The 13,894-nt window shown below is 39.6% G+C and overlaps 1 protein-coding gene across 2 annotated transcripts in view; it reads right to left on the reverse strand.

The window, feature by feature from the left end:
• SLAIN1 (SLAIN motif family member 1) overlaps positions 1-13,894 on the reverse strand; it is a 54,430-nt gene that overhangs the window by 24,623 nt on the left and 15,913 nt on the right. The window contains exons 3-4 of one of the 2 annotated variants that reach the window (XM_010728706.3): positions 4,485-4,634; positions 2,514-2,663 (exon numbers count right to left, since the gene is read on the reverse strand). In XM_010728706.3, the coding sequence (XP_010727008.1) occupies positions 2,514-2,663; positions 4,485-4,634 (300 nt within the window). The remainder of the gene's footprint in view (positions 1-2,513; positions 2,664-4,484; positions 4,635-13,894) is intronic. The other variant, XM_010728707.3, reaches the window with a different exon arrangement.

The following is a 13,894-nucleotide window of genomic DNA, read 5'->3' on the forward strand; positions in this document are numbered from 1 at the left end:
GCAAGTTGCAGGGGAAGACCAGTGTGGATGAGCCGAGAACTATTGTTGAGACTCCAGAAGAAAAAGAGCGTCTATGTTCTATGGAAGAAGAGACAGGCTACTTGGGGAGATTACAAGGAAGTTGCTAAGCTATGCAGGGAGGAAGTTAGGAAGGCAAAAGCCCAACTTGAACTCAGATTGGCCACTGCACCAAAAGAGAATAAGAAATCCTTTTATAAATATATCAATGGTACGAAAAGAACCGGGGAGAATTTCAATCCTTTACTTGGGCAGTGTGACCACTGAGGATAAGACTGAGGTCCTGAACGTTTTCCTTACATCTGCCCTTAATAGGCAGATCAGTTATCCTCAGGGAAAGTTATGGAGCAAATCATCTTGGGTGAGATCACACAGCACGTGCGTGGCATCCAGGGGATCAGGCCCAGCCAGCACGGGTTCATGAAAGGCAGGTCATGCTTGACCAACATCATCTCCTTCTATGACTGCGTGACCAGCCTGGTAGATGCGGGAAAGGCTGTTGATGACACGGTCTCTCACAGGCTTCTTCTGGGGAAACTGGCTGCCTGTGGCCTGGACAGATATACCCTTCTTTAGGTAAGAAACTGGCTAAAGGGCCGTGCCCAGCGTGTAGAGGTTAATGGAGTTAAGTCCAGCTGGAGACAGTGGCAACAAGTCATGTCCCCCCAGGGGTCAGTACTGGGACCCATCTTGTTTAATATCTTGATTGATGACCTAGGTGAGGGGATTGAGTGTACCCTCAGTAAGTTTGCAGATGACACCAAGTTGTGAGGTGGCCTCAATCTGCCTGAGGGCAGGGAAGCCCTTCAGAGGGATCTAGATAAGCTGGATCACTGGGCTGAGGTTCAACAAGGCTGTGTTGGGTCCTGCACTTTGGCCACAATAACCCCATGCAGCGTTATAGGCTTGGAGTTGAGTGGCTGGATGACTGTAAAGAGGAAAGGGACCTGGGGGTGTTGGTTGATGCTTGGCTGAACATGAGTTGACAGTGTGCCCAGGTGGCCCAAAGAGGGCCAACGACATCCTGGCCTGCATCAGAAATAGTATGGCCAGTAGGAGCAGAGAGGTAATCATCCCCCTCTACTCAGCACTGGTGAGGCCACATCTCGAGTACTGTGTTCAGTTTTGGGCCCCTCACTACAAGAAAGACATCAAGGCCCTGGAATTTGTCCAGAGAAGGGCAACAAAACTGGTGAGGAGTCTGGAGCACAAGTCTAATGAGGAGCAGCTGAGGGAGCTGGGATTGTTTAGCCTGGAGGGGGCTCAGAGGAGACCTTATTGCACTCCACAACTTCCTGAAGGGAGGTTGTGATGAGGAGGGGTTTGGCCTCTTCTGCCAGGCAACAAACAGGACCCGAAGAAATGGCCACAGGTTGTACCAGAGGAGGTATAGATTAGACATAAGGGAAAACTTTTTCTCTGAGAGAGTGATCTGGCACTGGAATGGCCTGCCCAGGGAGATGCCTGTCCCTGGCAGTGTTCAAGAGGCATCTGGATGAGGAGCTATGAGATATGGTTTAGTAGCTTGTGGTAGCAATGGTAATGGGAGGGTGATTGGATTAGATGATCTTATAGGTCCTTTCCAACCTTGTGATTCTATGATTCTGTAATATATGTCAAACAAGCCTTCTGGGTTAGATTTGTGCACAATCACAGGTCTCACATCAAAATGTTGACTTTAAGTGTCTGAAGAACTGTAAAGAGAATTCATTTATAAAATTTAGAAAAACAAAGTAGGTGCAAAAAATCCATGAGTACTGCTCAGGTTTTTTCCTTTCTCACAACACATACATAGAGTGATAACCACAGCACCACCGAATTGATGATCTCCAAAGGTCCCTTCCAATCATGTACACCTCCCACTGCCAAAGGAGGCTCCCTAGAGCAGGCTGCACAGCTAGGCGTCCAAGCGGGTTTTGAACATCTCCAAAGAAGGAGACTCCACAGCCTCTCTGGGCAGACTGTTCTGTCACCCTTACTGTGCAGTTCTTATGCACACTTGTGCTGAACTTCTTATACTTCATTCTGTGGCCATTTCCCCTTGTTCTATTGCCATGTACCACTGAAAAGAGTCTGGCCTCATCCCTTTGCCTCCCACACCTTAGATATTTATAGACACTGATCTATAGTCTTTTTTTAAGGCTGAACAGACTCAGGTAGCTCTGCCTTTCCTCATATGGAAGATACTGTAGGCCCTTTATCATGCTTTATTTAAATAATACCTTTAGACACTACAAAACAGCCAAATAATATTGTATTAACTGGATATGGAACTCCTAATTGTGTTTCACCAATAAATAAGAACTAAGTTTGAAACATCCAGTACCATTAACCTGAACCTGACATTATGTACTCTTTCTCAGATAAAGAGTTTTTCCATCTGCTGCTGAAGAGGTGACATCTTTCAGGAAAGATCCAATTGACTGAGACAAGCCAGGAGCAGTTTTGACTGCAGTGTAAAATCTTCCTCTGAAAAACGTAAGAAAAACACCTACTCTCTTCCTGTAGACGGGCCATAATCTGAACATCGGTGAGGTCCTGCAGTTTGTATCCCATGGAGATAGAATCATCCTCCAGCTCTGAGGTGCTCAGCTCACTGTCTATTGATGACTGTGGGCTCAAAGGGGAACTCCTAGAAATGTAACCTAGGCAGAAAAACATAATCTTTAGTCTGTGAATATCTCTGGTCATTTTTTCATTCAGAGTAACTGCTCTTTATGTTACAATAGCTTAAATTATTTTTATGTAACAAACAAAAAGCTTTCGGAAGTATAGCCCAGCCCAGCAAAAATCAGCAAAGGGATTAGAAACTCATGAGAAGTAGAAGTAGTAATGGATCATGAATTCGTCTGCTTGTTCCCAAAATAGCTTTGCATAGCCCAGACAATGAATAATTTAATCTGTTCAGTTCTAATGGCATAGACTTGTTAGAGTACTCTAAATCTACCTGCATTTGAATCATTCTTATGATACTGTAGTTTTTCCTATCCTTTTCTGAAAAGCAAGTGTGCGTATGTCTCTAGTTTAAGCTCAGTACTCAGATTCTATACAGTAGTTATTTACTTAAATTTTACTATTCTTTTTAACTGTTTGTAATTGTCAGAGAAATAAATGATCATAGCAATTAAGACTGAAATAGGCATTATGAAACAAAATAGTAAACAATGTGTCCTTCACAGAGCTGACTTCCAGGGAGTGCTCTATTTTTTTTCTGTGAAGTAGGGAAAGTATAAACTAAACTGCAATCACTTGTACAAGCTGGCATTTGCCCAAATTAAAGAAAAATTCTTCAAATAAAAAAGCAAATTACTTATTAATATCCTTTGAACCACCAGAGGCTCACTGCCTACAGGAGGAAACTGTGATGAAGGCTCTTAAGCTGTGCTTGTATCACAGATGTGTTTGTATTCTCCAGCACAGCATTTATCCAAAATTCATCATCAATTCAGCTGTTCTCTAACAATAACTCCAACAGAAAAGCACATGCGGGGATTACTTTGCTTTGGAGGGATTATAATTGGTAAATGTGTTTGCCTTTTTAAATTTTCAAGTTGTAGTGGTCCTCTAGGTTTTCTAACATCTGTGCTCTTTTGGATCAGCAGCTAGAAGCTAGATAAGATATGTGAGGGCACCTGAAACTGAACTAGATGCTTTTGGTTAGGAACTAAGCTGCATCCCATTGAACAGGGCAGCTCAGACATCTAGCTTACACACGTAAACACCGACACAAGGCATTATCTCACCCACAGCACTCATATTCCTTAATAGGGCTTTCTTCACTGGTAAAGAAAATTGTGCATAGAGCAGTGTGGCACTGTCAGCACTGCTGACTTCCTCAGATCACATCTGCTATTGCCAGCAATAAAACATTAATGCTTCCTCCCCAGAGGATTATTTTCTCTACTGCCACTTCAGCTTAAGAGCAGACACAGACTGAATCCTGATACCTGTACTGAAGAAGGAAAAACCCACTGAAAGTTTGTATTTTTCCTAAAATACCTGTGCCCTCTGAAAACTGGTGATAGTAGTAATGATGCCAGATGGAAAACAGCTTTGTTTCTCAGGGCTATTTTTATGAGGTAAATTGCCCATGCGAAGTCATTACACAACTGCACAAATGTTTTTGTAGACATAAAGAAGGGGCACAGTGGGGTAGAAATGAGCAGTAAAGGGCAAAGCTAGAGATGGCTTAAACTGATATTGCAGCAATTATAAAGTACGGTTAACCATTACAGAGAGCCAAGCTGCTTAGGAGCATTGCTTTCCTATAACACACTGCGTAACAAAGAAAATAACTTACACCAGCAGCTAATAGCAAAATTTTAGGTCATTTTAATGAAAAAATCCCTCTGAGATGAGAGTTTATAAAATCGTCTGAATAGTACATTGTTGTTAAATACTAGCAAGTTTAGATTGAATTAAGCAATCTTGTAAGAACCATAAATGAACAAAACGATAAGCATTACCTGTCCGTTCAGGTGTTAGTATTACTTTACTGGAGGTTTTAGAGAAGCTGGGACTATTAAAGCCACTGGCATATGGGGTGAGTCTTGCAACAGGACTATAGGGGAAAGCCAAGGAGACAGGTGTAGAGAAGAGGCTCCGCCATCGGCTAGCTGTTATGGATGTGATGGAAGAGGGGGGGAAAAAAAAAGATTTATTGTTATAAATAGAAAAGGTCTATTAGAGAGAAAATCATCTAACGATAATCTCTTAATTATACATGGATTACTTATGGCAAATGGAACGGTCTGAATTCAGCAGCAAAACAGGATCAGCAGAGCCTTCTACATTCAAGATTTGTTCCAACAAGTTTTCTACTAAATACGTGCTGTTTACTATTTTCTATGTATAAACCATTTTGGTATATATTTATCATATATATTGCTGTCAGTCAAGGCACAAAACAACAAAGAAAACAAAAAACATTACAGTTAATAGAGAAGCAAATTAAATTGGTAGTGCTCTTCAAGGAATTGTTCATAGCAATCAAACATCACACTTACTCAATTACAAGATACTGAATTATCAGTTCAGAGACAATGGTAAAATACGCTTAACCACCAAGTGGTAAAAACAACTGTAATCCCATAGCAAGCTTTTAAGCTACAATGCCATATTATTACTTTTCTTTTTCCAGCGTGGTTATATAAGCATGACAGTTTTTTCAAGGACCAACCAAATAATGGAACAGGGCACCTCTTTCTACAGATTGCTTACAGCAAGGTTGAAAAGCATCTGTTCTGCTTAGAAATGTCACAGAAAGTTCAGAGAAGGCAAAAATGCTAATGTTTATTTAACTTACATTTTCTTAGCTCATCTAGTAACGTAGCATTACATTTATAGTTTGGTTTGGTTTGTTTGTTTTTAATATCAGTTCAAAAGGTAAAATAAGCAATATCCACATACTTTTAGGATAGTCAAGGACTTTTTAGCTTCCTGTGCTGCTCTGCCAGTGAGGAGCAGAGGGAGGGCAGAACCAGGACATCTGATTCAAACTGGCCAAAGGGATATCCCATACCATATGGTGTCATGCTGAACAAAAAACTGGGAGGAGCTGAGTGGGGGCTGCCACTGCTTGGGGACTGGCTGTGTTTCTGTCAATGGGTAGTGAGCAATTACTTTGTGCATCACTTTGTTTTGTATATTCTTTTATCATTATTATTATATCCTTTCATTTTCTGTCTTGTTAAAGTGTCTTTATGTCAACCCACAAGTTTCAGCTTTCTCTAATTTTTTCCCCCTCACTCCTGTGGGGAGCAAGTGAATGGGTGTGTTGGTGCTTAGCTGCCTGCTAGATTAAACCACAGCATATGGATATACTTACATCTAGCTCAGAAATCCATGAGATAACTTTGGCACTTAGCAGGTGTCCTTCACTGTGATAGATGTTGCAAACCTATTTCAAAATCCAAAGCCCTCAAAAGCCAAGTGTCTAACACGTAATGGTTTATATCACAAATCTACTATATTGTTTGGGTTTGTTCATCCATTTCACAGAACCATAGAATCATAGAATGGTTTGGGTTGGAAGGGTCCTTTAATATTATCTGGTTCCAGCCCTCCCACTATAGGCAGGGACACCTCCCTCTAGACCAGGTTGCTCACAGCCCCATCCAACCTGGCCTTGAATGCTTCCAGGGAGGGGGGCCATCCACAGCCTCTCTGGGCAACCTGTTCCAGTGTTTCACCAACCTCACAGTAAAGAATTTCTTCCTGGTATCTAGTCTAAATCTACTCTCTTCCAGTTTAAAGCAATTTCCCCTCATGCTATTGCTACCTGCCCTTATAAAAAGTCCCTCCACAGCTTTCCTTCAGGTACTGGAAGGTCACTATAAGGTCTCTCCAGAGCCTTCTCCAGGCTGAAGAACCCCACCTCTCTCAGCCTGTTCTCACAGGAGAGGTGCTCCAGCCCTCTGATCATCTTCATGGCTCTCATCTGGATTCGCTTCAACACCTCCATGTCCTTCTTGTGTTGGGGGCCCCAGAACTGGATGCTGTCCTCCTGATGGGGTCTCATGAAAGCAGAGTAGAGGGGCAGAATCACCTCCCTTGTCCTGCTGGTCACGCTTTTCTTAATGTAACCCAGGATACAGTTGGCCTCCTGGGCTGCAAGCTCACCTTGCCGGCTTATGTTGAATCTTTCAATTGACACTCCCAAATCCTTCTCCTCAGGGCTCTCAAGCCATTCTATGCCCAACCTGTATTTGTGCTTGAGATTGTCCCAAACCAGATGCAGGACCTTGCAATTGGCCTTGCTGAACTTCATGAAGTTGGCACGGGCCCACCTCTCAAGCCTATCCAGGTCCCTCTGGATAGCTGCTCACAGATATTTAAAAAAAAAAATTCAATATTTAAGACATTTCTGTCACGAAAATGATCTAGCAGGACATACAGATTTTATTCTGCCTCCTTGCTAACACCAACACAGAGTAGCTATGGGGACAGACAGGAAATACATCATGTTGGCAGGCTGTCAGTCTCATAGCCACAACCTTTATGAGTGATCATAGGATCACACAACTATTAAGGTTGGAAAAGGTCACTGAGATCATCTACTCCAATCATCAACCCATCTCACCATACACACTAAATCATGTCCCTCAGCGCGACATCAACACATTTCTTGTACACCTCCAGTGACAGTGACTCCATCACCTCCCGTGGCAGCCTGTTCCTATGCATCACCACCTGTTCTAAGAAGATTTTTTTCCTAATATCCAACCTGAAAATCAATTCACCATCAGTACAAAAGGTACTGTTTCACCCCATTCCTTTCATTTTTTTCCCACTCAAGGTTACTCTTGGTTCTGTGTGAACTAATCAGACTCTTATATTCTTCTCATCAGTGCTACTAAGCTTACATCAAAGGAGATTTCTTATTTCCACAAGGAGAATACAGCAGTCTGCAGTGGGAAAGGAAGCATTTTAGCCTGGAGAAGAGGAGGCTCAGAGGAGACCTCATTGCACTCTGTAACTTCCTGAAGGAAGGTTGTGATGAGGAGGGGTTTGGCCTCTTCTCCCAGGCAATAAACAGGACCCGAGGAAATGGCCAAGAGTTGTACCAGAGGAGATTTAGATTAGACATAAGGAAAAACCTGCCCAGGGAGGTAGCGGAGTCACTGTCCCTGGCAGTGTTCAAGAGGTGTCTGATGAGGAGCTATGAGATATGGTTTAGTAGCTTGTGGTAGCAATGATGATGGGAGTACAGTTGGACTAGATTATCTTGTAGGTTCTTTCCAACTTTGTGATTCTATGATTCATCATGCTTTGCCTCTGAACGAGGGAATTAAACTACAAAAAAAAAAGATATAAAAATGCAAATTGTGATCATTTCCATTACTTCACCACAGAATTACTCAGTTCTCTCATTTTTCATGATTATAGACCCTTCAAGAATAAAAACCCTACAGGCCTGAGTTCATAACTAGGAGCAGCACCATTGCCACTTCTAGAAAACTGCTCCGTGCCTAGCAACATGGTCTCTACCTCTAGATAGAGCTATTCATCTTTAATATTTATTGAAGGTAAATTTTGAAAATTTACAGTTCAAAAGTCAAGTGTGCAAGTATTACAAGACAAAAGGAGAGTGAACTCTGACAACCACAGCTTTACAAAGCAGTATGTAACACAGTCACAAAGGATCAGATTAACCCACAAAGTCAGAAACTGTAAATTAATCTGAGGCATTCACTTAAAGAAATGTATGTGATAGAGTAGATCTAAATATCATATCCACATCTGTCACTTCCATCAATCACATCAGTGAGGAGCAAAGGATGACAGCTCCTTGTAATTCTATTTTTCTGCCTAACACAAGGTCTTGTTTTATCACAGTATGATTATTTGCCAGGCCAATTAGCTTCCAGCATGTTCTCACCCACAGATGTGGTCAACCGTAGAGCACAAATAAACATCATTCATTGCTCTGTACAATCACCACTGTGAGCTGGCCTACAGAGCACAAAGCAACAGTTATTGTGACTATGTAAGCAAGAACCCACACTAAGAATAAATTCCGTATTTATAACAAAACAGATTCAGAACTCCTCTTTCAACTTGTGTGTGTTCTGAAGGGAAGGCAGAGAAAGATGCAAATAAACTCTAGCAATATACTATTCTAAAATGGCCCCTGAAACTACTGGGTTCTTTGTTTCAAATGCTTCAGGTTCAGCTGAGGACTGTCATTTTTTTATGCATATGATTAACACCTAAACAATAATTTAGCTTCAAATATACAAAAACATTTTCATTAGGTTTCAAATGGAAATATCAAAATGAAGTACATACTGAGTATTTCAACAGTATCAACAACAGTAAGATTAGACTTATATAAGTTTTGGGTTATGCCAAAAACATGAAAAGGTATGTAAGGAACGAAGTCTACACATATCTAAGCAAATATACAAAATAATGTAAAATTCATAAAATCACAGAATAGTGCAATGGATGGTCACTTTAGGATAGTTATTTTACTCCAAACTGATTCGGACTCTGCTCTGATTATTAGAGTAAGCACTGTTAAAATATGCAAGGATTTGTACTTTGTTAATAGTTCCCAGTAGGATTTTTCCAGAGAATGAGGCAACATTGTGAAGACCTTTATTTTCAATTTAAAAGCCAAGCTGTTTTGCTTCAACACTTCATATATTAGTAGTTTTTTTTTCTTAAAGCTCCAACTTGGGTTGCCCAGAGATGATTTAAGAAACTCATCTGCCCTTTAAAAGTAAAGGAATTTTCTGACCCTTGCAGTTGGATATAAATGTGAATAATCCTGAAGACATATAAAGGAAGAAACACAAGCTGTGGAAAGGAAAGCAGGCTTATCTAAAGAATCATAAAGAGAAAAGAAACAAAAAAAAATCATTTTGATTTACTAAGTCAAATATATTAACAATTTGACTTCATGAAGCATGAAGCTGTTCGCCTGTGGCACCAATAAAAGGAGCTAATAATCTCTAATACATAAAAACAAATTGTCCCAATCTTTAAAGTTAACAGCTACACTGTGAATACTCAACTTTCTGGATACTGTGTTCTTGGATTTTATCAATTCTTACTAACTAGATTGCTGATAATATACTGGGTTACATAACATCTATTATAAATAACTTTAAAATATTTACTAACATTTTAAAATTTTTACTAACATTTTGCTAAAAATGATATGCTGGATATACCAAAATGATGCAGGACACTAATGCAATAACTTTGAGCAACTACCTAAACACAAATATGTACTACACTGACTGTTGTTAATAATCAGCTTTAATAAGTATGCAACAATTCACATGAAAACCTAAATAAATAAACATATATATACATATATATCCATATATAGAATTGCATGACAAGAAATGGAATAATATTAATAACTAGAACATACTCTAAGCATATATACAAAAGCCAGTTTTGAAAGTGATGCCAAAACTGACTATTAACATTAATGGCATCATTCATATGCTGGGACACAAGGTAAAACTGGCATTAACTCTCATCTTGTTGTTTTGATTTTGTGCAGTTAAGCAAAATGATTTTAAACACTCTTAAGAAGACAGGAGGTACTCTATACTCAATTGCAAGCAATGCTGTGGTGCCAGTATGCAGGAACTGATCTCCAGGTCTCAAAATGTTCAAAGCAAAGCTTAAGCAGACAGTGTCTCAAGTATCTCTGTAGCTCACTGCCACAGGAAGCTTAGAAGCACTCACACTCCTTAGATCTGCTTCATACATCCATACAGTGAGGCAATCAGTTTCTATACTCAAAAGAGAATGGTTGTAACGTAGAATCACAGAATCATTAAGGTTGGAAAAGACCTCTCAAATCATGAAGTCCAACCATCAGCCCATCCCCTCCTTGCCCACTAACCATTTTCTTCAGTGCATCTACACATTTCTTGTACATCTCCAGGGACAGGGACTTCACCACTTCCCTGGTGGCCTCATGAGTTTCAGCAAACTGTAAGAGCTTAGTGATGTGCATCTGCAAATGTGCTGTGCCAGTCTGCTCTTTACATATTTCGAAATGGTCAATGAAGCAAATGAGCAATAGTAAAAATGAAGACTAAGAGCAGTACATTTCAGTTAAAATTTAACATTTAAAAAACATTTCCCAGCATTTATCCAAACTCTACAATTTCCACACTTTTCTCTGCAATTATAAGTGCTAAAACTTCTTCAAAAAACTACAGTTTTTATTAGTAACAACAAAACAAATTCTGGGCCCAAGACAGCAATGTCGTCACCTCTATTACTGCATGCAACATAATTAAGTTATATTTATAAAATTGGAAATTATTCTGGTGAATACGTATATTCTCCTTTTATTGAATATTACTGTACTGCAAACATCTCAACTTTTCAAGCATTTCACTCTTAGTTCCAGTCTCTCCCAGTCATCAGCTGTGGTTGTCTGAACACCTTGTTTAAGCACTTACAGTTTCATAACCACAGCCATAGCTCCCTCAGCCACCTAGTCAGCAAAACTGTCATCAGCACAAAGCCACATTTCATATGCTTAATGCACATTTTCACTCACATTGAATCTGTCATTGTCCAAAGCTATTTCCCTCCACTGTCACACCCAGCTCACAAAATGCTCTTGGGGCTAGTTTGCTGTTTCATCCCTTGATGTCTCATTCCGGAGAGGCAAGGTGCCTTCTCATCCACAAATGCAATGATGAATCTGTAAATGCTGACTGCACAGATCAGTAAACAAGGGTCTCCAAAATAAAATTTCCTGTATATATTTACCCTTGAACCTTGAATCTCCACAACTAGACTGCAATGGCTGAATAAATAAATGGCAACATTTTCCTTAGAGTTTGTTAGGATTTAGCGTAGAAATCCCACTTCCCACATTCTTAACACAGGTGAGCTTGTGAGAAACAACACAGCATTTTCATTGAGTTGTCTTCTAAAATAATATAATTCCAATACAAAATTGGAAGTTTCCACAGCATTTTTATAGGCAATATGCAGGATTGCTATCCAAAATAAAAAAAGAAATTAAAATACCCTTTCCATGCTACTTTAAAATAATAAAGAACAATCAACTTCAACCTCAAATGCAGTATCAAAAGTCTAATAAAAACAACCGCCACTACAGTTAGGTGACATAATCATATATCAGGAAGAGCTGAAAGAATTAATAAAGATTGCCTACCTTCCTCTAAGCCTACAAAAACTGAAAAATAATGTTAGTTTTAAGTGTATGTGAGAACTGGGAGTACTTAAAAAAGCTTCTTTCCCAATTATTCACATAAAGTAAGTTCTTTTTCAACAATAAAATAAAAAGGAATCAATATTAGTGTAAAATGAAAAAGTAGCTCAGTTGGTTTGTATTGGCTTACTACTGTTTAAATCTATCAAACTGCAGCAACTCATATACCTCAAGATCTGCCCCAGCAAAAACAGCACAGACCTCTTTCAAAGGTATAGTCAGAAAGCATCTGAATTGCAGAAATGTCTAGGACTTTCATCCAGCACAGTAAAGCAATGTAATCAACAGTGCTGTTGAGCATGCTGCAGTTGCTGAAAAAAATGTAAATCTAAGTAAGATTCAGGAATGTTGCACTGTGTCAGACAAATTTCACTTGTGCCAATGATGATGTATCATTGCAGGCAGCGAAGATTTCTTTATTTTTCAAGACATACAGCTACCCTGTTTCAACAAAATTCAGTGACAGGCTGACCTGAAAACTGTCTTTGGACACACCACAGATTGGAAAAATGACTACACTAGGTTCCAACTGTGGTGCACTGAATTGCAGAGAGAGTCCAACCACCATTCCCCAACAGAACTTTTTCATACAAATGATTTTTTCTAAGTGTTCAGAAGATTAGAAACAAAATGGAATTGAGCAGTATGAATTACATGTCTCATACAAAACTCCTACACAAGAAGTCCATCATGCCTTGGCTTTGTGCTTTTGCACAGCTGGGTTTTTGTTTTTCTTTTAGTTTGCCTCTTTTTATAGGTGAACTATTTACTAACTAGTTACACAGACAAGCACGAAGGCTTTGTGATAAATGTAATTGTCTCACTGTTCATTTTCTTACTGCATGCAAAACTCCCTCTGCATGCACGGGTCCAAAAAACAAATTTTCAAAGAAGTAATAGCAAACAGGCACATCTGGCTTCCAAACTTCCTTTCCTGAGATACTGAACAAGTATTACACTGAAAAACTATACCCAGTAATGACCTGGAGCCCAAATGTCTGTTCCCTCCCTAGCTCCTGTATTCAACTTTTGCCAATTTGTACAAACTGCTAATCTGATATGTTATCTGTCTGTTTGGTGGATTCTTAATCAGGATCCATAAGTATACTAGTTGTCACATTTCAACGAGTTTGAAACAAGATATAATTTCCTAAGCAGAAGACACAGTCTCTTAAGTATTACTACATAAGGCAACGTGGTACAAAAAAGGGACTGCCCAGACTCTTCTGCCAATCTATAATCTTTTCATTCATTAAGGAGGGTGTTTACACAACTTATTTTTAGGAGCCTTCTAATAAGGAATTACAAGCTTTTTAAAATAAGGAATTCTTACCAGAGAATGCTATCAACAATGAAAGTTCACATGGGGAAACTACATAAATTCAAAGAAGAATCCATCAAAGGTTAGTTAATCACATAAATCAGGTATCATATCTGGTTCAGTCACACTCGGAAATGGAAATACACCTGAGAGAGTGTCAGAGCAAGGATGCATGCTGCTTCTTCTTGTTCTCACTCTTTTCTAGTTATCTATTTATGGTACTTCTGTCCACAGGAGCCTGTGTCACACAGACATGATGAAGATGCTCTGATGTACAGACATTTATGGCTGACCTAGTCACCACAGTACAGAATATGCTCAAAAGTGAAAGAACAGGGCACGATTCACCTCAACTCCACTTAAAAGGCACGAGCTGTGCCTATTTGCCTCCACTGACTACAAAGGGAGATCAGGGTGACTGGCTGAGATACAGATGTCTGCATATATTCAAAAGAAATTCACTCTGACAGCATTCATTACAGGGAACAATAAACAGAGCTTAGAAAGAGACTTCAGAGACTGCCTTTAGCTTTCCCTTTTCTAAGCAACTAAAAAAGACAACTTCTCTGAAATGCTAGAGTGTATCAACACTTGCAAGTATCCAACCTAAACAGATTTCTCAATCCAATTAAAGTTGCTGTGCATCCTTCTTGGTAGTAGGGGCAGCTTGAAGGGGAACTTGTTCCTACAGAATGATCCTTTACCCCAGTCCTCCCCGTGTCATTTTCTCAGCTATACTGGTACACTGGAATTACAACTTTCCTGGCAAGATTTAATGATAAATTTGATGAATTCTGTGATCTGTACTAAGCATAACTTTTTGTAGGGTTTTT

Source organism: Meleagris gallopavo, chromosome 1 (assembly GCF_000146605.3).
Source record: "Meleagris gallopavo isolate NT-WF06-2002-E0010 breed Aviagen turkey brand Nicholas breeding stock chromosome 1, Turkey_5.1, whole genome shotgun sequence".
NCBI classification, from domain to species: Eukaryota; Metazoa; Chordata; class Aves; order Galliformes; family Phasianidae; genus Meleagris; species Meleagris gallopavo.